Genomic DNA, 23,064 nt, shown 5'->3' with positions numbered 1-23,064 from the left:
GCTATTTTCCTTCACAATGCATGCTCTTTGTTTCGCATGAAAATATCAGCAAGGAAAGTGGAAAATCATGGGCTTTGTCATCCTATTTATTCTGGGAATGCTGATTTCATTTCAGAGGAAAATAAGTCTTCCTTGAGGTACAAATCCCATCCGTAGTCAATAGCACCTAAGCTTCACTTTTCTGCAAAGCAGCAGCGCCCCGTCCGACTCAGACTATCCCCCATATTCCCTTTTTCTTCCTCCGTTGCTTCCAGCCTGGCACCTCACCTTCCCTATGGCTCAGGGAACATCACGTGGGAGGGAGCAGGACCTGGGATACCATCTCCCAGGTTTTGAAGTGTCAGTAGAAACGCCTTTGCTCTGACTAGATGCTTTGCTTGATCTCCCGCTTTATTTCTTGGTTTTGTGCGGTGTGAATAATTACAGTCATATAACCTTGACCTTCCTCTCCTGAGGGGGTGGCAAAGGCCCCAGGCTCTCTATGCCGTTTACTACACTGTAATATTGATAGTTTGAAAGTTTGTGAAACTTCTTCACGGGAAAGATAAGTCTCCTCAGCCACACAGTTCAAAATAGAGGCCAGCTCTCTACGGCTTATGACGTAGAACTAGCAAACTGCATTATTTGTGTTTAAAAAAGTAGTAGTAAATTAATTTAATCATGGGTTTCTGTACATTGTTTTTGTCCCAGCCAGTAAATTAAAAATATCAAGACAGTTGGCTTGAAATCTCCTGCGAAGCAGCCCACAGTATTCCGTAAATAGCCCCACAAAAAATACTTGCTTTGTAGGTTTTTGGTGACACAGAAAAGGAGGCAAAACTTCTTTTGCTTTTTAAGGCTGGAAATTTCAGATGACTGAAGAGCATAACACCCATAATGCTCCAGGCTTTCATTATCTGTATTAATAAAATTTATTCAAACAGCTTAATTTCTGCTGCACAATCTGATCAGAATATGACCAGCGCTCAGTAAACTGAGGGCAGCTCACTGGGATCTGGTCCCCTGGTACTTGGCACTCAGCCTGAAAGGTGGGCAACCAAAAGGCATCAACAGATAAGGGGGAAGGTCGGCAAACGGGATGCGCCCCATGCTGCGGTCTGGAAACGGTACGGAGGCTTAGCCAGAAGTGTTGTTTTCTTCTTAATTACGGAAAGTATAGGGCTAACCTAACACTCGCTGACAGACTGTGAAAAGGAGCACAACCACACGGCACGGGTTGCCCACGAAGGATGAAGCGAGCGCACGTGGGACAGGCGGTTGGATGCATCACTGGAAAATTACCTGGGGAAAGAGCTCCTTGCGTCAAGGCGGTTAAACGAGAGCAACCAGTTCACGCTTGGCACGGCACGAGGCACACTTGTAGACATCCTCTCTCCTCTTCTATGACCTCCGGGGGACGTGCCCTTCTGCTCTGCGGCCACGAGGAATGCCAGGACCTGCAGTCGGGAACAGTCTCAGTAACACCCCTCCTTCGGGACCTCAACCCAACACAAGCCCCCGGAGAGGTGATGGGACCTCGGCAACCCTCGGGTTGCCCCCTTGGGTGCTGAGCAGTGAGGGCCCCTGGGGGCCTGGTGCATGGAGACCCCTCTGAAGGAGAGGTGCCGGGCTGGGGATAAAACAGGTGGGATTTGATGGCATCCTTGTGGGTCTCAAAGGATACATGGGTGCAGGGGCTGATGCCTTCCTCAGGGCTGTGGAGGCAGGGACAGATGGCAGCACCTCTCTGCAAGCACCCACAGAAAGACCCTCCCAGCGACGCGCAGTCCTCAGCGTAGCAGTGAGCCCGAGGACATACCCTGCCACACCTGAACCAATTCAAGCAATAGGAACAACTTCTCCCTTAACATTTGTAACATAAGAAAATGTTTTTTAAAAGAACCTATTCTTCTGAATTTTTCTCCCTCCTCCTCTCGCTCATTTGCAGATAAGAACTATAATCCTAGGGTATAGCTGAAAGTTTGCAATGCAAAAATCACGGACTGTTGAGATTTACTTATGCCTGCAATGGATTCTAGTAAGGAAAAGAAATCAACATTGAAAGCAAGGCATAGCAATTAATGTTTGGATGCATGCTCATTACTAGCTCTCTACAGTAGGCCAGGCAGAACTGTGGCGCTGCCATAAGCTAGAAAGCATTGCTAATACAGCAGAACACTAGACACAAGCGGCTGCCTCAGCAGAGAGCGAGGTTGCTGTGTATGCCATGTAAAAAGGCAGTAATAAGAGGTGTGCAATTCGCGTAGAAATACTGAATTGCTACAAGCAGCATGAAGATTACACGCTATTATGTGAAAGAACATTAGAGTGGCAAAATGATTTTGAGGAACTGTCTCAGCGCCAGCTTGTTAGCAAGAGATAAAATAGCTTTTCAGAGATTCGCACAAAGATGGAGAGAGAAGGGAAAGGCTGCCAGAGAGACTGAGCAATCTGTGGGCAGAGGCTCTTCCACCACCAGTGAAGGTGTGAAGAGGCAGAAGGGAGGGCAGCATCAACGAGAGGGGAGAGAGACACACTGCGTGGGGATCGATGCACCTCGAATTGCCTTCAAAATGGAGACTTTGGCACAGGCTGATACTCCATTTTATTCAAGTCCTAAGACAGTGAAAACAAAAACGAATCTATTTTCTGTTTTCTTATCCATCCTTGTACAGACAGTTACTTTTATCTGTCTTCATACCACACTGACTCTGTTCATTCTGTGTTCAGTCTCTCTTGCTGTTTTCCTAGACAAACTGTTCAGCCATTCAGGAATCGATTTAGCGATCTCAATTGCAACACTCAGTGGAGGAGAAAACAAGTTTGCAGGCTGAACGTCATCCCTCCAGGAGGTCTTCAGTCCTACTCCTTCGCCTGGGGCAAGGCATTTGTCTGGGATTTTTTGTTTCCCCTGTAGAACAGAGAACAATGATAATGTTAAATGCTTAAGCAGAAGTAATTGATGTGGCAGCAGAGACAGCTTCTCTCTTTATAAAAAGAGAAGCTCTCTTTTCTCCAGGTGTACATGAAAAGATGCAGGCATGTTGTAAAGATTTCAACATTTATATAGATACACATATGTACATTGTAGATGCAATATAGATAAAAGACATGTAGAGAATAGGTATGATTATATATAGCATCACACAGAGTTGAATGTATTTCAAAAGACTGACCCATCCACCTGCCTTCTGACTTATTTTGAGGCACGAGACTAACCCAGTAGAATCGCAGCTCCTGCAGAACACCAGAGGCTTCCCAGAGAACGGAGACCCGAGTTTGCAGTGATTTCTACCCAAAGCTGCACCGCTTATTTGCTACTGAAACAAAAAAATAATCGTTTTAGGAAGCTGGAAGAGGAGTAAATCAATGAAGCGTTTGCCCCTGCCCGGGGAGTCTCCGAAGAGCCGATACACTCGTGACCTTACACACACGCGTCTCCTCAGTCACCTGAAGGAGACGTTAGCGCGGCAAGGCGAAAGGGGACCGGCCCAGGCCGCGGACCTCCCGCCTCCCCGCCCGGCCCCTCACCGGCTCCGGGGCCCGCGGGGCCGGGGCCGGGCGGCTTCCCCCGCAGCGCCGCCCCGCGGGAGGAGACAGGCGCCGGTGCCGCTCCGCTCCCTCAGACGGGGGCGGCGGCGCGGGCAGGGCGGGGCGGGGCGGGGCGGCCCGATCACCTCAGCGGGAGCGGCCGCGGGGGACGCGCTCGCTGCCGCCGCAGGTGCCTCCCGCCTGCGAATCCCGGCGAGTCCCCGAGGGCGGGCGGACGGGCTCCCTCCCTCCCTCCCTCCGCCGCGGGGAGTCGGCGGGCGGGCGCGGCGGCGGCTCCACCACCTGTGGCGGCGGGATGGCGGAGCTCGACATCAGCCCGGCGGCCGTGCTGGGCTTCCTGCGGGAGCGCGGCGGGCGGGTGCGCAACGCCGAGCTGGTGAGCACCTTCCGGCCGCTGGTGGAGGCCGGCGGGGACGCGGCGGCGCGGGCGGAGCGGCGGGCGCGGTTCAAGGCGGCGGTGAACGCCGTGGCGGTGGTGAAGGAGCGCGACGGCGCCAAGTTCGTCGTCCTGCGGCGGGAGCTGCGCGCCGCCCCGCCGCCGGGGGGCGCGCTGGCGCCGGGGGGCGACGGCGACGCCCCCGTCCCCGCCGGGCGGCTCTCGCCGTCGCCCCCCGAGGAGCCGTCGTCGCAGCGGGCCGTCTCCGAGCTGCGGGGCCTCTTCCAGGGCGGCGGTGGCGGGGTGCCCCTGCCTGCCGGCGCGGGGGGGTCCCGGCGGGAGCCGCTCCCCAAGCCCTGCATGCTGCCGGTGCGCTGCGTGCCGCCCCCCGCCGCCCCGGGGCCGCCTGAGGAGCCGGTGTCCCCCTTGTCACCCCTGCTGCCGGAGGAGGCTGGGTCCCGCTCGCCCGGCCTGCGGCGGGGGCCGAAGAACCATCGGGCCAGCGAGGAGACAGCAGCGGTGCCCCTGGAGGAGGCCGAGCACCAGTGGCTGGTGATGGCGGCCGGTGGGCAGTGGACCCAGCAGCTCCACGGGCTGCTGCTGGGCGACGCCAGCTTGGCGGCCCGGAGAGACTTCATCTCGGGCTTCACCGCCCTGCACTGGGCCGCCAAGAGCGGCAACTGCGACATGGTGACAAATATCATCAGAGCAGCTGAGAAGGGGGGGGCCCGCATCAACGTGGACGCCAGGTCACACGGCGGCTACACGGCGCTCCACCTGGCCGCCATACACGGCCAGGAGAAGATCATCACCATGCTCGTCTACGGTTACCACGCCAAGACCGACCTGAGGGACTACAGCGGGAAGAAGCCGCACCAGTACTTAAAGGAAGGGGCCTCCTCTGCAGTCAGGCGCTTGCTGGGGGACCCCAGCCTTCCCCACAACGTGGAGCCCTCCGTGCCCATCAAGAAGACCACAAAGCTTGCAGCTTCAATCTTGAGCTCCACTAGCACTTTCCTCGGGGTCATATCCGATGACATGGCTTTCTACGATCTCACCAAGGGTTTAAGGAAGCCCTCGTCCTTAAACAAGCTCCTGGCTGCCACTACGGGCCCGAGGAGGAAGCCAAAGACCAGAGGGGGCTTCCCTTCGTATTCCTCCCTCTCCGAGGTAGCGGAGGAGGAGGAAGAGGAGGTTGTCGTGAAACGCAGACCTGTTTCTGAGCTGTTCTTTGGCCACTAGCCTCTGCCTTTTCGGGGTCAAAACTGTTTAATAACGTGACTGGCGTCTCGATTTTCTCTCGCAGAAGCAGCTTGGATTTCTTCTCTGCGTGTCTGTCTTTCTGGATGTTTAACTAAATCGGTGATAGGGTCTGGCTCCAAAGGCCGCTGGATGAAACCCACCTCACAGATGCCTGTGGAAAGGGAGCTGCCCAGGGAGCGTCATGAACACTGTATGTACCATCTTGCTGATGTATCGGTGGAGATCGCAAACTTTATACTTAATGGTTGAAAAACTAAAACAGCCTCTGTGTGTGTAGACAGGTTAAAATGCTTAAGGTACAGCCTTCTTGATCTGTGTTCCTCGGCTGGAGAGCAAAAGTAAGGTAAAGAATTGCATATTCTACACTGTGAACAGCAAGCTGGTAGCTGGCTACTTTAACATGGCTTGTTATATAGCAGGCTTAAATTATTAGAGGAAAGATGCATAGTTTTCTATGATGTTTCTGATTATTTTGGTAACAGAAGAGGAATATTTCTATTTAAAAAAAAAAGTCTACTTTTTCAAAATAAAGTTTCTCGCTATCAGAAATACTAACATAACAATCTCAATTGTTGCCTAAAGCATTTTATTAGATGAACAGGCTTAAAAAAGTAAAAATATCCCAACCCTCAGCACTCAAGTCACCGTGACTGTCTACCTCAGTTTGAAAGCTAGGTTAGCATTTTAAATTTTGTTTCTCTTCCTGAAAGGCTTCTTAACCAGGTGGTACTAACCACGTCTTGATGATACTGTGAACATTTAAACTTGACTATAGTTCAGTCACTTAATCTGAATAAAAACCTTGTTGATATTTGATAGTGAAAAACAGAACTGAAAAACTGTGAATCAGATCCTGCAGAGTTTCTGAGTAGCCAACTGGAAACAAAGCTAGGCTCCTATATCCAATTCTTTTTATTTAAAACTTGGCCTTTGATTTTGACCTATTTACAATAAATAAATATAAAAATTGGGCGTTATGTTGGGTGTTTCATGATAGAATGTCTGCATGACCTCTTAAAGCAATGTTTATCTTGACAGCATGAATCATTGACCTAAAACTAACTCTTCTTCTTTTATATTATAAACATAATTGTTCTATATATAGAACTACACATAGCTCCAAAAAGCATGCTAACTGCAGGTTAAGTAATACACTCGCAGTGAGATGATTATTATTTTTTTAATTACTGTTTGGTTAAAGTTAATGTGAAGAGGTGGAGCTAAGAACAGAAACTGTCCGACTCCTGGGGCCAGTCTGCTAAACCATCACATTTTCTCTAAAAACATAACTAAAAAACCTGTATAATTCAGAGGTGACGAAGGTGATGGCAATGCTGCGCTTGCTCTGCTTTTCAGCCCCGTCAGGTGTTTCAGTTTCTGTAAAACAAAACCACTTGTTTGCATGCTTTGCCTTTCTTTCCAAGTCAGTGACTTCAGGAATGTTTTTTTTTCAGCCTTGAATTAAGCCTAGTACTTCTAATTGGCTGTAACTGGCTTCTCCCAAACGCAAGGAATGCTGCAGGTGGAGGCACTGCCCTCTTTTACTTTAAAACATTCTCCCTGAAGTCCCTGGAGTTGGTGACATTTGTTGTGAGCGTAATGGGCGATTGCAGAGGGGTCTCTGATCCACCTGCTCTCGGAAGTGACTGGATTATTCTGCACCAGTCTGCTTCCGTATTGAACTAATTAAGTTGTTAAGCAAACGTTAATGATCAAGCACCTCATGACTTCTATACCTCGAGTAGGGTTTAAAAAAAAAATAAAAACCTATTTGCTCCATAGCTGTTGGTGTGACCATTGACATTGTGTCATTTAAAACCTTGATTCGTGCTGCACTGTGTCAGCTCGCAGAGTTCCAGGGAAAAAAAAAAGTCTGTCGCTCTGTTTTAAAAAGCCTTTCCAAGTTTACCAACATTAAACACTTTTTTTTTTCTGTATTTCCTGAAACCACAGAAGCATGCATGTGCGTTCGTGTTGCATCTGAGGCACTGGCAGGACTGACGCTGCCTGGTAAAAGCGTTCCGTTTCTGTGTGAATTGGAAACACTCTCCAGTTTGACTCCATCTTATTGGGAAGTTTGTTCTTTAGTTATGGATATATGCTTGATACTTGTTCAAATCACATAGCTGATTTTTTAGTCCTAATTCTGAGTAAAACCTACTTGAGTCAGAGGCAGGGTTCAGGGATGGAGTGTCTTCTGTTTAAAAAAAAAAAAACAACAACCTACCAACCTGTAAAGCGTGGTTATGACTTCACCATAAGGAAGGTAGGGAGAAGGTTTTGTTGCTCCTGTATTGTTGTGCCAAAGGAAAAGCAAGAAGTCACGGCTGAGATAAGACTTCATTGCAACATGTATCATCAAGGAAATTCTGCAGTACTCCTTCCTCGGAGGCATCACAGCAATGAGCTAGTGCGGTAGAAAAGTACCCAGCAAGAACAAGAGAGCTCTCGCCCTTACAGCATTCCCCAGGGAGGTGCTCGGAGGCTTGGTAGGAAGGTTGCAACACCAAGGTGGGGAGCTCGCAAGGTCGGGTGCTGTGGGTGGGGTGGGCCAGGCTCTGCCAACAAAAGTTTGTGCGGTGACTCAGCTCATTCCTCCTCCTTGTTGAGCAGATTAAGGAAAAGATAGTATTTAGGCAGGCTGTGATTAGCATAGCCAGTGCTGTACGACTTCAGGTGCAAACAAATACTGAGAGGTATTGAGAATGCACTGCTGTAATCTTACAAGGATATATATTGCCTTTAGTTGGAAGTAAAACCAGTCCGTCGGCCTTTCTGGGTCTTGGTTTCCTATGTTGCCATTTACACTCTGGAAGGGACGCTGCAGGACAATCATGGGAGTGTTTTCTTGGCAGAAACGAAGGCTAGGACTGTTTTATGAATCCCTCAGCTTGATTGATTCTCCTTAATTTCACTGTGTCAAGCCCAGATCTGGCTGACCGCGGTAGGATTTTCACGTGAATGAGTGAGAGCTGTGAAGTTTAGCCAGGACGCTTTCACAAGCGACAGAGCCGAGAAGAGGACTGCAGCTCCCGTCAGTGCGCTGGCCCAGGGCAGGGGCTCTGCGGCAGCACACGCGCCACGGGCTGGGCAAACAGCCTTTTGAACCTCTGGCCCAGCTGGGAGCTGCCTTCCGCGCCGTCAAAGCTGATGGCAGGAGAGGATAAAACCAAAAAACTCCATCCCCTCTGGGCTCCACTCCTGCCCTGTGGAGATCGCTTACGTGGTGGGGGAAGGCTGGCAGCTGCAGAAGGCTGGAGATGGAGGGTGTGGATAAGGCACAGGAGCGGGATCAGGGAGCTCGGGGCTGTATTTTGCCTTGGTTACGAGTCTGCCTGCTTGCCCCGTCTCAGTTTTCCTGCTGTAAAACGGAGATAATCACCTTGGTCACTTCTTTGAAGCACACAGTACTGATATTCCAAATCAAAATCAAGATAATTTTTTTAGATCTGTAGGCAGCACAAGCAGCATCATCCACAGCCTGTGAAGGCTGCGCGTTCAGTGGAGCACCTACGCAAATAAAACTGGCTCGGATTTTAGTTTAGCAGCATCAGAGATCAGCAAAGCTAATGTTTGACCCTGGCTCAGTCCGCCTTTCTAAAGATAACTCGGTTCGTCCGTTCCTCAGCACGTTTTGTTCTGAGGAATATCAGCTCAAAAACCTGCACTGAAGAGGTTTGCAAACAAGCTTCAAGCCGCGTTTCTATACAAAGGGACAGACTTTGTCCTCCTGGATGCGGCTGTTCGAGCAGCATGAGGCAGTGCAGTCACGGTCAGGCTCAAATAGATTTTTGGCCGCCTCCATTCCCTTGTGAGTGCCGCAGAGAAACGCCTGTTCTACAAAAGCCCCAGGAAACGCCGCTCCCGCACTGCAAAGGAGTCTTTATGAGATTTCGGCTTCGTCACAAAACCAAGGTTCAGCAGAAGAGTCGCTGAGTAACTCCAACAGACCCAACAGCAGTTGCGACCACCAGCTGAAGGTAGAGGAGGCCGTTCGAGACAGTCCCCTAATTCCCCATTGCTTCTCCTCCCGCTCTGCGCATTTCCACCAGGATCTACATTCCTTGGACGCATTTGCTTCCTGATTCTCATGTTAATCTGAGTAAAATGGCAGCGTGGCAGTTTTTGCTCTTCCCAGTGATTTGTACTAATGTGGGACCCCTCAAATTAAGAGGTTGTTAACGGGGACTTGGCCAGCACGTAGCATGGGCACGAACAGCATGGCGTTTGTTTGTTTCAGGGGGAGAACAGGGACAGAGCAGGACGACACAGATCAAAAGCTCTGCATCGTAATGAGGAACATTCATTTTCTATTCCAGTTCCAAAGTTTATTTCACTAATTTGTAAGACAAAGCAAGTCATTAAGCACAGCCCTTATACTGCGTGCGCAACCCTGAGCCGAACCATCACCAACTGCTGGTCGTTGAACGATGGTGGCTGGTCACCTACTGTCCCTTTTGGAGTGAATTGCTGGAAAAGTCCCATCAGGAGACACTTTCTAATGTGTCTGCAGCTGCCTGCGGTAAGAGAGTGGCTTTGCCAGATAACCTAGACTAGTTCAAAAAAAGCATTTAGAGATAGATAAACTGCTCTCACCAAACTCATTCCACTGATCAACACCGTGACACCTGCAAAGATTTCGAATACAGACCTGCTGTAGAAGCACGCAGCGCAGCCCCCATCGGAAGCAGTCTGGTCCTACTCGCTGCCCCTGAAAAGGACATTAACAATAAAAAACCAAAAAAGCCAATTGCATCGCAAAGCATTTTTGGGTAAATATGTATCAACAAATGCTCCTGGTAGAAACGCAGATTATACAAGGGAAAGGCTGTTTCTCTGTGTAGAACTTGCACCATTCCTCAAGTGGAATAAAACATACCAGCAAATAAGATTTTCTGGCCAATCTGAGTGTATCTACCCAGCACAGGGGCTGGGACAGGATTTACCGCAGCAGCTCTGCCAGTAACACCCCCTAAGCTAGCCCGAGCCTTGGCAACTTCTCTGAAAACACACAGGACGCGCAGCCAGAGCTGCACCCAGCCGCTCACCTCCCGAGCCCCCACCTCGTGTCTCGCCACGCACCCATCATCTTGCATAGTCTCTTCATCCTGTTTGAATTGGCCGCCGCAGCATCCTTCCTTTTGCTGGCTGACTTGAGGCAGCCACTGCCAAGAGTTCGCGTGTCTGTGCTTTATCAGGCTTGAAACAAAGCACAGATTTCAAGGGTCTGTGGTGGTGATAATACCGCGCTCAAACCCTGCCCACGATGTTGCAACAGTGTGCTGAAAACGTGCTGGTTCTGTGTCACAATCCTCAGCGGGACCGGCACGTCAAGGCGCTGCGTGGACCACCACCACGGCCGGGCAAGCTCCAGCCTCGCTACAGCCACCGTCTGCAGGCAAAGCTGCGCTGCCTCCGTCCACGCGGGGTTTGCTCGGCCGTCGCACAGCGCTGCGAATCTGAATCCTTTCAGCTCAATACATTCAGGGTTTTGGGTTTTTTTATTATTACTGTGGTGAAAAAAGCCCCGATCTTAAATTGAAACAATAATCTGCCTCTGAGCCCAGGCAAAATAGATCCGTACTGTTAATATTAGCACAACTTTATGATGTCTTTTTCCCTTTCTGTGAAGAAAAAACTAGGGATGTACACCACAAAAATTATGCTGGCAGTGTTCAGCTTTCCCTGCCTGGGTAGGACTTCGCTCTGTCTTTGCCCCGGGTAAAGCGTTACTCTTTCTTCATCTGAGAGCACAAGTTTCCAGCCAAAGCCAAACCACTATTTCCCAGGAGGAATTCCTTTCATCCTGTTTCCTTCCTCCACCTCCATCCCCACCACCTTGAGACCCTCCAGATGAGGCAAGAGACCCCAGCTGAGAAGCGCAGCAGGCACTGCGGGCTCACTGCTGACACAGCGGTTCCTTCTTGAGGTAGTTTGGGATGTTCTTCTCCTTACATCACGGGCTGAAGGCCATTAGAAAGACCTCTGGCTGTTCATACACATTTTTAGAAGTGTCTCTTATTCTCTAAATCGAGACTATCAGTTCAGCCCATATTTTCTCTCCGTGGATGACTCAGCTTCAAGGCTCACGTGACATTTTAGAGTCTCTCTGATAACCTTTGATGCCTCTCCTTGTTTAGCAGTGAAATTCATGTGCTGCTTCTTGAGTGCATTTGGTGAAGCCCAGAGGTTGCACGATTCCTACAGCCTGATTATTCTTTAATGTATATGTGGGCTCCCTTCAGGCGTAGAAGATTAGCTTTGCAATGCTGCTCTGAGTTTATTTTTAAAATTTTATTCAGATGGTTGCCATGAATTCCCAAAGCAGAGAGAACATCCTTCTACTCATTAAACGCAGCTCTCACAAGCACCAAATAGATCTTTTGCAGAGTACATTTATATTAACCACTTCACCCCTCCATTCCTTAATTAGCTCCACATGCAAAGTCCCACAGCATAATGCCCCAGTGAAGAAAATGAGGCTGGGGTTTAAAAAAAATAAATTAAAATCCTTCAATTTAGTGCCTGAGAGGCTGGAACAGCAGCTCCCGATCCAGCAGCGACTCCCACGCATTGCAGTGGGTGTTAAATCAAACTCTAAATGAGCCGCTACGTCTAAAATCCCTGCAATTGCTGCCAAGACACTGTCAGATGGGCACGATGCACTGTCTGCTTCCACTGACCACTTGCTCTACCCCACACCTGTAACGTGTGCTCATCTCTCTGGCTCTAGGCAATAAAAGGTATCTTTTTATCCTGAAATCAGGCCCACCTGCTTTTGCTTAGCAAAACATAAACTACTGCAGTTTCTTCCCCCACACCGCTTGTGCGTGGATGGCCAAATGAGTTAGAGAGATCGTTCCTGGAATCCCCCCAGCCTCCCCCCAGCCAGCACCCCACGGGGGAGACCCAGGCTCTTCCATTTTGCCTATTTCACCTTCTTCCTTCTCCCTGGCACTACTGTTTTGCATTCTCCTGGATGTAGCTGTAATTAAGTCATACAGACAGCTCACCGATAGCACTCCTCTGATGGTGGTGGGGTCACGTTACCTTCTAACCTGGGATGTTAAGGAAGTATTAGGCTTGCGGGCTGCAACAGGAGACTCCCAAGCGTTCCGCTGCCTGCGGCTGGGCAGCAGCTGGGGTTTCCTGCCTGCTCTCCCCAGGGGGTCAGGGAGCTCCGTCATTCCTTACATTCCCCTAACACACACACACACACACCTGACTTTGTTTGCATAAGAAGCAGCTCAGCAGGTCTCAGCACTGGTGAATTGCCAAGGCCCCGAAGCCCCTGGAAGCCAAGAGCTTTCCAGGGCTCTGGGCAGCAGCTGGCAAGAGCAGCAGAGCATTAAGGCTTCCCTGGTCTAACGCAGGCTGGGCAGAGGCAACTCAGCATCATTGCTGGAGAAGTCACAAACGGAAGGTTAGTGAGGAGTGGTATTAATAGCAATAACGTACAAGCACCGCGCAGGGTTTCGTTTCCATAATCCTCACATTTGCAAGATCTGCTTCCCAAAGACCACCACCGGTTACTGCTATTTACAGCTCAGGTGTTAAATTTGTCTCCTGCCCGTATAGGGTCAGAAAAATCTGTCTGGAGCAGTGTGGGATCACAGTGTTGTAAAAAGAAGGTGCTCTGCATTCCTGGCCATCGTGGCTTCTGCTCTCCAGGAGGGAGGAAAGGAAGGCAGAAGAAACAGGGGGAGCTGCGTGAACTCAGCAGCGGTGCCGGCCGAGGCCCGGGTCGGCTGCCTCCGCGCTGCAGCAATGGCAGATGCCTGCAGGTACTTGGGGTTTTGTTCTCACTGTTGCTGCAGGAACCCGTGGAAGGGGCCACCACGGCTGGAGAAGGGAGAGCCTGGGAAGGCTGTGGGAAATGTGTCTGTTTATAGAGCTCTTCAGGCAGCTTAGGCTGGAATATGAAGTCTTCTCATGTTATTCCCCAGAATAAAGTTAAGGGGGTATCAGCTAAACTGCATGACTTGAAGTTGGGGAAAAGCTGCCACGTAAGTGATGGTTATTGGCATGGGGACATAATTAGTGCTTTAAATACTAAACCTTAAGAAAAAGGCAACCCCTCTTTTTTCCCCATATAGGATTCAAAAGCAGGTAACTTAAACCATTTCTTGACTTCAGTCTGTACTTCTAAAGACTACAGCTGAGCGGAGCAGAGAGGGACGTTTACCGTATGTAAAACTGGCTGAGCTGCAGGATGATTCAAGGTCTCACTCACTGGGACAGCGTCCTGCAAGCCCCACAAACAAGCTCAGTTTGCAAGCTCCACTTCAGAGAAAGAATTTTAAGCGAATAATTTAAACTGACGTGAAGACAAGAAGATCACCCGGAGGATGTGGACACCACCTGCCTGATGTGGTCCTTTCTCCCAGCAGCTGAGAAAGAAGGAGCATGGCCCTCTAGAGAGGGAGCTCTTGGCCAGCACGTGCCACCTCAGTGCCACTCCACGCTGCCAGAAGGAGATGCAAGCCCGTCGCTAAGAACAGGGAGCATCCCTTTCTCCTGCAGGTAATGGCTGCGATTTTGAGTAACCAAAGAGGCTTTCACCAGTCTCACAGGGACACAGGGCTGCTCCTAGCTATTAAAAAAGGACCCTCTGTGAAGCTCTTAAGATGGGATCAGGTTAAATCATTATTTGCATTTGCACATCAGACTGATTTTAAAAGCCCACATCTTAGTATGTCGGTGTGCCAGGAATGCTGCACGTGACTTGGGTCCAGTGTGAACTACAACCATTACCTTGGGCTTGGCCCCTGGTAATAAATCGATAACATATGATCGATATCAAAACCGAGACCCACCTGACAATCCAAACCTGCTCGTGCTTTGGGAAGGGGGGTTCTGCTTGCCAGCAAAGAGGTTTCGATGTCATCGCTGTATCCATTTTTCACTTTGCCTGAAATTCACAGTTCTAACAAAGTAACAAGGGGCACGGATATGTGACTTTTTGGAAAACAGACGAAAAGTTATTTCTAATTGTTGCTCTTTGAAGCATACCTGTGAATGCCAGTGTGGTAGGAGCAGCAACCATCCTCCCCATGACGCAAAGACCAAAAAGATAAGAGAAACTAAACAGGGCAGACCCATTCTTTCCCTTAAAGGTAAGCATTAGCTTCAATTATCAAACGTTTATTTCCAACCAGGTGGATTCTCCTCAGCTAGGAATAATAATAATAGAGTGCACCTTCAAGTCAGGCTTCTCAAATAATGCAAACAGCTCATTTAACATAGCTCATGTTTTTTAAATTCTCCGTTGATTCCGTTAGCATCACGTCTGTTATTTTAAAGACCATTTTCAAAAGGCAGCTTTCAGATTTACCTATTAAAAGCCTGATACTTCTGGCCTTCTGAGAACCACTGGGCAGATCTACTCACAGGATCTACAGTGTCTGGCCATTTTTCCCCACGCTAATGGCAATAACCACAGTACACGCGGCAGCTTGGTCACTGCACTCCTGGAGTTACCTGTGCCCAGTGAAACTGTTTTCAGCACTAAGCACCGTCTATTTTGTTCAGATCACGGGAACAAAATGTTAATATTCACAAAACTACTCTTTGCTATATACCACCCACTTGCACACTTTATTTCAAATACATTTACTGATACTTGGTACCCATCACAGAACTGAATTCTGATGCCAAGTCTTCGCAGCCTTACTCAGGGCACTATGTTGTTTCTCTTGAAATGTGAGCAGGGCTATAGATACGAGTAACTTCTGTGTAAATATGCAAACCTAGAACAGAACCATGCTGCTTTGCTGGATTCTGGACAGCACCTGGTGATACACTCGTTTATTCTGAAGACAAATACAGAGCAGCTGACAACCTCGGAGCCTGGCAAGCTATTTGTGCTTCATTGCACTGTCGTGTAACTCCCAGGACACTTCTCAGTTTGCTCATGGGCAAGTGCAGCACGCCGTACCCTCTCCGGTGCCCTCTTTCAGCAGGTAGGAGTGTTGGCAAGTTGTCCTTAAACATCGCTCAGGCAGAATGCGTACAGCGGTCTCCTTTTCGTATGCTGTCATTTCTTGATCAGTTCATTCATGTTGCCCCGTGCGTCAACTCAGATGAAGAACGTGATCTGAGGTAAAACGAACCCAAACCACCAATTTAAACCCACGTCGATTCCCCATTCTGGGTGGTTGTGTTATTGAAAGCTCCTGCAATCCCAAAGGAGAAGATGCCTCAGGAACAGGACAGTTTCTCTCAGTGGTGATGATACTTACCGTCGTCAGGACGCACGCCACTAGTAAAACATTTCCTCATATAACCTGTCATCGTGGAACAATGAACATCTATTTTGCCTGTGGAAGAAACCTGCGTTGTATTAGTAGCCGCCTCATGCATAGTCTAGGTATATTCCTCTCACCGAATACTTAAAAACGAACAAACAAAACACTCGAATTTTAACTACAGCAACATCACTGGTTTGACTCAACACGCAACGTTAGTTTAAAAGATTTTTGCCGAGGGATTTGTATAAAGCCTCATTGAAACTGAATGATTTCCTCCACTCGTCCCACCTACCTCACTCTGCAGCAGAGCTTCCCCCCCACGTTCAGCACTTCTTGCACATGCTGACAATTGAAAACTACCTAAAACCAACCCCCTGGAGACGCTGCTTGAAAAATAAACACTTTGAAAGCATAGCAAGGACTTTGCAAACGACTGTGCAGGAATAAGCTCAGAGTTTATCATTCCCAAAAGCGTTCATTTAAGTCTTCATCACCGACTGCCTTTTTTGCTAGTCTATGCCAACGCAGACCACCCTTTTTTCTGCCCTTGTAAGACCCACTACTGAACAGCCTACCGGGATTACAGAGAGCCAGGAAAGACTCATGGGTGGCAACTGCCAAGAAAGGCAATAATTATTCTCTTCCATCACAGTGTATTTTTACTATGTCATACATATAAACAGTCGAAACGAGTGCAGGAGTTTCACCGAAATGGTCCATGACATTTCCTACGGCTTTGTGCAATCTCCAATTCAAATTTGAACACCCACATCATTTTTCATTTCAAACACTCAACCCACCGACAAGAGGAAAATATTTGTATCGTTCTTTTATTGAGATTATGTCAATCTGGAAACAGATGGACAGACAACAAGAAGGGGAAATACATGCCAAGTTAATAGGAGCAACACATCCTATCAGTCATTTCCAAAATGCGGTCTGCTACATACTGTAAGATGCTGTCAGTTGGCCTGTCCAAAGGGGAAGGCACGTCCAGTGTGTGCCTAGAGCATCCCCAGAGCATCTAAGCACTTGTCAATACTGTGGCGCTAACGGGATTGCAGGAGTTCACCAAACCGAGCACGTGGGGATTTCCAGGGAAGCGTCACAAGTCACGATGTGTACAGACGGATGGCCTGCTGGCGGGGATTAGAGGGGGATGCTTTTCTCAAGATTTTCTATTTGTTCTTCGAAAAATTTAATCTGCTCTTCGAGGTCCTTCTGTTCAATCAGCAAGAAGGTCTTGACTTGAACAAAGCGTCGGTAGTCCTGGAGCTGCTGGTCAGTCAGGTATTTGGCAAGGATACCGGAGACCACTCTTTCCCTACGATCTAGATTCTCTTTCAGATCTTTTGCATCTTCCCGCTGTCTAGACAAGAGCTTGTGCCGTTCGTTCAGCGATTGCTAATAGGATGGAAAAACAAAGCAGCACACTATGAAAACTCATCATTTCTGGCAGACTGTAGATCTTCATTTGGAAGCCACAGTCGATTTAGTTTAATTACTTCCTCTTGTGGGCTTTGTGTTCCACATGAGTTTTTTTCTCAATTGAATTACTCATTCTTGTGGCTTGTAAGGTAAAGACACCCAGTAAACCCCATCAAGGCTCACTTCTTCCATGCTGCCCTCAGGAAAAAAATCAATATACTTAACATTCCGGTAATTGTAAGTATCCTGTATCCATCTTCATTCAATTAGAAGCTCTTTAAGGCACATATCTTTGTATTTTGTGAGTTGTGTGTGGCCAGAGTGCCACTGTCATATTAAAAAGATAGTGTGACTTCTATTAAAAGGTACCTGTGATAAAGGAACTTTGATGCAGACAGTAACTGTTCATTAAAGGCTTCTTTTTAACAAACCCACAAGAATCAAGCCTTGCCTGTTCTACAGGATTTTAATACCTTTCACATTCTAGCTAATTCCCTTTCAGCTGTAATGATTTTCACAGGGATAGCACTGCTGGAAAATGTCCAGCTTCACGACCGTGTCCATAAATATAACATAGAGCAACGGTCACCATCGACACCCTAAAAATGGAGTCAAAGATTGAGACTGCTGGTCTTGCTAACCTCGGGGCAATTGCAGCGACTGGGAGATGGTTGTAAAAATGCTGGCACACAACCAAGTCTTTATTGAGCATGTTATTCAAATTCTTGAATAAATTATTTTAGTGCATTTACTATGAAGAGTATAAACGTAACAGTAAAGAAACAGCAGCCCCCCTGCCAACCACAAAGCCAAAGTCAGTGTGAAATGCTGCTCAAAATTATTCACGTTAACACGACTGACATTTTGGAGCGGGTAGATCCTGATTCTCCATATCACACTGCAGGGCAGGACTCTTTTAGTGCCGTTCTGCATGTGAACTGCGATAAACCTCTAGAGCCACAGGTCGGCAGCAGCACAGCTCCAGGAAATCCCAGTTTTCCTAACTCTGTGCTTTTCTGATTTCCAAATGAGAGATAACAGCAGGTATTGTATTGATAAAAACATGTCTAAAAGCAGTAAGGACAGCAGGAAAGCATCATTCCTGGGATAAATTTGGCTTGTCTTCTCTAGCAAAAAAGTGTATTTCAGACTTGAAAAGATTTCCTGGTGACATGAGACAATTCCTAATTTTCCAGCAAAATTGGCTAGTTGAGTTAAACTACAGGGAATTTTATCTCAAGTTGCGACCACATCTTCTTCCTGCTCGCTATAATTAAGACAAGCCCATTAAGTGAAACACGATTTCAAAAGGCAGTAATTACCGCACTGGAATTACCGGGGGGTGGGGTGGTGGGAACAAAACCCAAAAAGCACAGGCTTGGAGCTACTCCACAGGGAGCAGCCCGAGGGTTCAAAGGCCAACCCCCTCTGGTTCAGACCCCTGAGGGTTTTGCTGCTGCTGCCACCCCAGCACCCAGCTGCAGAGCTCACTGCACCTCTGTTCTCCAGCACTGGACCTGTGGTCCACACCAGAGGTCCGCTCTGCTTCGGCCGTGGAGACACAGCCCGATGCGTGGTACTAAACACTGCCTGGGCAACGGCTGGTTGGGATTCATGTATGATTTACAACTCCTGTTTAGAGCGGTCAGACAAATGAGGCGAGCACAGCCCCACCTGGAAAGAAGCGAACAAAAGTTAAATTATCTTGCTCGCTTGTCACTCACCTTCTCCTCAGCATCTGTATTGCCATCGATCCTCCTCATGGCGTTTTGGACTCGGGCAAGGCGGCTGGACAAGCAGAGCAAGAGGCTCACAACCTTCTCCAGGTCACCAATGAACATCATGTAGCGCTCAAACTCATTGGGCTTGCAGACGTCCTGCACCATTGCCTCCAGCTCCTCGCCTCGCTCGGCGCACTCCCTGGCTTCGGAGAGGACGAGCTCCCTTTCCTCCCACAGGGTCTGCAGCTTTGACCGGAGACTGGAGATGAGTTCCAGCTGCAAAGGGGAAAAAAAAAAAAAATCATAGAAAGCTGTTATTGCCAAAGAGAATCCATATCATTTCTAGAGAATGGATTTTCCTCACATCGTCTTTGCCAAATTTTGGACTTTTAAAATAATTTTAAGCTCTAGGAAAGGAAAAGAAAAAAAAGAAAGGTTTTCTAAGTTGTACTTCATTCTCAAACTCTGAAAAGCAAATTACTGGTAATCGCCTTAACTGGTGATATAATCCCTAGCTCAGAGAGCTTCCAATCAGTCAGAAGTGAACTGCAATAAAGATTACAACATGACTACACACGGTTATGCTCTAAGACATGAGCATGAAGTCACAGCTCTGTTACCAAGCTTTACAAGAACTGACTGGAATTTCATTTATAATATACACAGAAGAAGTCAGTTCCACGGGTGATTCAAGCAAGCCACAGTGCCTGGGTAGCGAAGCGAGCGGAGGAGGCTGTTTCATACAGAAATGTTGATATGGAAAAAGGCCCCGAGACCGGAGCGGGAGAAGAACCCTATCGGCTGTTTTGGAAATCAGCCAACACCACCGTGAACAGGAGCAGCAGTTAGACACTGAGTAATGAAAAATATCACCACACGCACAGCAGGAGGAGTTTGAGGAAGGCAGATTGTCATTACCTGGGATGGAGCACGGCCAGGTTTCTACAGGGAAAAAAAAAATTATCTAATTCTTCAAAGCTACGTATTGCCCTTCCAAGCTGCCGTCTCTCTCTCGTAGTCCAGCTATGTCCAAGCTACCTCTATTCCCTGCACATATGGAAATTAAGAGGGCACTGTAGTGTACAGACACTGCTGCCAGTTCTCTCAGAGTAAAAAATATTTCTTATTTAGGCTGCCAGTTGTAATGAATTTTACAGATTTTGAGACCAGATTTGAGTGTTAAATTGTGAGTGAGCTGCTGCACAGGAGCTGGCCTTGCAAGGAAATGTATAACCAACCCGGCGTGCTTGTTCCAGATACAGCCCATCCCCGGTAACCTGCTGAAGAGGAGACGTATGTGGGAGGAGATCTGAACCAAACCAGGCAGGATTTAAGCATCACCATTTGCAAGCAATATGCCAATTTGTCAGGACTTCACCTACCGGCAAAAATGGATTCAAAGTTATCTGTGAAACATTATCATTGGGATAAAAGTCATGAATAAAAATATCCACAGTAACGTATCTGACATTAATAATAACTTCTTTGTCGTGGTGAAGAAACAGCGGTTCCTCTGATGGTCATCTACATACTTTCTTAGACGTGATGTCATCTAGGTCGTTTGTGCTGTCTCTGCTCCTATCCAGGACTTGGTTTCCCTCAGAGGTAGGATCTTCGCTCCTTTGCTTGGCATTGTGGTCAGATACAGGACATTCTTCTGTTGCATCTTTACTACTTTTCCTGCTATTGGAACAGAAAATAAATACCTGTGGCAAACACTTAGAGTTTTGTTCACAAACATCGTGTTCGTGTTTTTATGCATCTTGACTTCAGAATCACTCTCCTCCTTTCTCACAGCAGCAATTTTTCTAAGTTTTTAAAAGATATAGAGCAAAAGATTTGCAGCCCAGGTTTGTCACAGCCCCTTTTAATAAGGTATCGCTGAACCACATTTCTTCTGTCAAATACCCATAGCCTCAGATATTTCTTGATATGTGAATCGGAAAGCTAAAATATTTTGCTAATGAAAAAAATAAAAAATTATGCTCACATCATCTTACTACTAGTGTATACATGATATTCATTCGCTAAAATAGCTTAAAATACTGGATAATTGGTTTTGTCTACTTACTCATTCTCCTGCGCATGCTGTACGTCTCCCTTTTTTCTGTGTGATTTATCCAGCATGGAAATGTTAACAGGAAAAAGACCCTCCATCAGGTCTAGAGCAGTTTTTCTAACAGGATGAGGCATGAGAATATCAACCAGAGAATTGTCTTTGGCAATGATCTCCATAGCAAGTTCTTCGTATCGCTGGTCTTCAGGAGACTGCAGTCTCCTTTTGGGCAGATTTGTCTCTCTCTGGGGGAAAGTATCATCTTGGCTATTGTGCATGGATGTTTCCTTTGCAATTAAACCTTTGGCTGTATTTTTGTCTCCTTGGTGAGGCCGAGCTAACGCTGTGTGGCAGTACATTACTTGCTCTGGAGAAGGTGCAGGCTGCTGCTCTGGACACTTTAATAAAGCGCTGCCATTCAGAGATTGAGTTCTGCATTCCTCCTCCACCTGAGCATCTTCCTTGCTTCCGCTTCTTGGGATAGGAACAGAGGTTTCAGGAGTCAGCTCCTTAGTATCCTGACAACATGCACGTCCAATTATGTCATTGTCTTTATATTCATGATTCTTACATCCATCTTTCTCAGGATCACGGAAACTGTAAGAAAGAAGACACTTCCTTTTGTTCCAGACACCTCCTCTACAATAGATATTTTTGCAGACTGTTTAAGCAGCTACAGGTAATCATCATTATCTTTCCAGCTTTCTCTTTTTAGTAAAGTTTTTTAAATTCAGATTCTGTAATACCTATTAATTTTGCTTGGGAAAAGAAGGGAGTATGTAAAATGTCTAGCTGCACCACTCCCCATTGTTTGAATCCCCATTAAATTTCTCATTTTCTAATTATGGCCAACATACATGTTTTCTGAAATAAACCCGTGGTAAAAAGTGCCCCGAAACGTCACACTGCTGCTGTCTGAGCAACGGATGAAAAGCACGCAGCCATCCCACTCGCCTTGGCGAGCAAGCTGCCAACAGGACGAGACACTTGCGGGGACCGGGGCTTGCCGAGACCTTTACTTCCTCAGGCCACATCTGGGCACCACCCGGCAGCAACAGGAGGACGATTTGCACTTTGCATTTTCCTCCACCAGCTCTCTTGTAACACAGTGACTGTATTGCAAGAGGGCAAACCTTTACCGTCTTGTTCCTTACACCTTAATTCTACTGCGAGAATGTTCCAGCCCAAGAGTGAGAACCGGTTTAGCCGTCACTGTCTCCTGTGCATCACTTCTCAGTCCTTCTCAGAGAAAACATCTAGTGCTTCCTTCTCTTTAGGCGAACTGAATACCAACAGAGGAAACACTGTTCATCTGAGGCTTCTGTTTTGAAATGGCCATTAGACTTGAGTAAAAGTTTTATTAAATCTTTTCAGTTAACCATTTTGAGATCAAACTTCTACTTTTGAGTTGGCCAACGCACGTCTGACCCAGTGCTTTGAGTTTTCTGATGCAACACTTCAGAAGAAACTTTGATGGAAAAAGCTACTGTCTGCAGGGCATAAATAATTATATTCAGGATGACAGAATAAGCAGAGATACGTAATTTAAAAATACACTTTGGACCAGAATTTGCAAGAATACAAGATGATTGGAGTACACGGAGACCATCTTCTGCAATCCCTAATGTTCATGTATACATCCATGGAACTGCTTGTGAAAAAAGTCGGTGCATCTGTATATATAAATACTATTGTATTAATCATGACTGCATGAACAAACCTATTTTTTCCTCTAGCAAAATTTTTCATAACGTAACAGGATTATGAGGGGACAGTAGAGAGGAAAGCTAGAGGAATTAGATGGAAGGAAGATTTATAAACCCTGATTTAACTATGTTAACCTGACATAGGAGCTTCAAAGTTGTAGGCACAAAGCAAAAATTTTCTCCCTCAAAACAGGCACAGGGAGCTCACTGCAGTTTGTCCACCTTCATTTAGCTCTTCCTCTAAGGTCACATATAAAAGCAATGCAGCAATCGGTCCTTCCCTCCCTTAAAGGTACTAGTTAACCCTGTCTCTATGGATGGTGTGAGTCTTTCCTAAGCCATATGTGGAGATACGAAGGGAGGCATTTTCTCTTCCTGAAAGAGACCGGGGCAGTGGAGAGTGAAGAAGACACTTAATGTCTAACAGTGGAGACTGCAGTACCCCCGGTGAAGATACACACACAGAACAGTTTCTAGATTTAAGAAAATACCAGCAGACTGTGTTGTGCTAGGAAAGCTTCCACATGCTTGGACTATTATATTTAATCCCACGAGCCCCACGCTATCTCCAGCCGTTGCTTGTCTGGGCAGGTTTCCTGACGCAGATGTGGGGCTCTGTGGAGGGCGTGGATGGTTTGCAGCTGAGCTGTGCTTACCCGGCTCAAGCAGGCGCTGGCGAGATACAAAGGTTTTCACGTGGCCAAACTGAGCTGTGCTGTGGCTCAGCAATGAA

General features: G+C 47.5%; 2 protein-coding genes across 10 annotated transcripts in view; one reads left to right on the top strand and one right to left on the bottom strand.

Moving 5' to 3' along the window:
* Nucleotides 1-3,826: 3,826 nt before the first annotated feature.
* Nucleotides 3,827-6,949, top strand: SOWAHA (sosondowah ankyrin repeat domain family member A). Its single transcript, XM_076349749.1, has one exon. It carries the CDS (start codon nucleotides 3,827-3,829, stop codon nucleotides 5,147-5,149), a length of 1,323 nt encoding a protein of 440 aa, XP_076205864.1. The 3' UTR covers nucleotides 5,150-6,949.
* A 9,285-nt stretch (nucleotides 6,950-16,234) lies between these two features.
* Nucleotides 16,235-23,064, bottom strand: part of SHROOM1 (shroom family member 1) — a 39,812-nt gene continuing 32,982 nt past the window's right edge. For 8 of the 9 annotated variants that reach the window (XM_076349743.1, XM_076349745.1, XM_076349744.1 and 5 more), the window contains 4 exons: nucleotides 20,641-21,222; nucleotides 20,102-20,252; nucleotides 18,573-18,845; nucleotides 16,235-16,824 (listed from right to left, as the gene is read on the bottom strand). In XM_076349743.1, coding sequence (XP_076205858.1) covers nucleotides 16,570-16,824; nucleotides 18,573-18,845; nucleotides 20,102-20,252; nucleotides 20,641-21,222 — 1,261 coding nt within the window. In that variant the 3' untranslated portion in view covers nucleotides 16,235-16,569. The remainder of the gene's footprint in view (nucleotides 16,825-18,572; nucleotides 18,846-20,101; nucleotides 20,253-20,640; nucleotides 21,223-23,064) is intronic. The other variant, XM_076349746.1, reaches the window with a different exon arrangement.

Source organism: Aptenodytes patagonicus, chromosome 12 (assembly GCF_965638725.1).
Source record: "Aptenodytes patagonicus chromosome 12, bAptPat1.pri.cur, whole genome shotgun sequence".
Classification (NCBI taxonomy): Eukaryota; Metazoa; Chordata; class Aves; order Sphenisciformes; family Spheniscidae; genus Aptenodytes; species Aptenodytes patagonicus.
The sequence above is the reverse complement of the archived record's forward strand: the minus strand, read 5'-3'. Positions and strand labels throughout refer to the sequence as shown.

Bases quoted from the DNA above. Each gene is read 5' to 3' on its own strand.
- SOWAHA (XM_076349749.1), top strand. From the start codon at position 3,827: ATGGCGGAGCTCGACATCAGCCCGGCGGCCGTGCTGGGCTTCCTGCGG.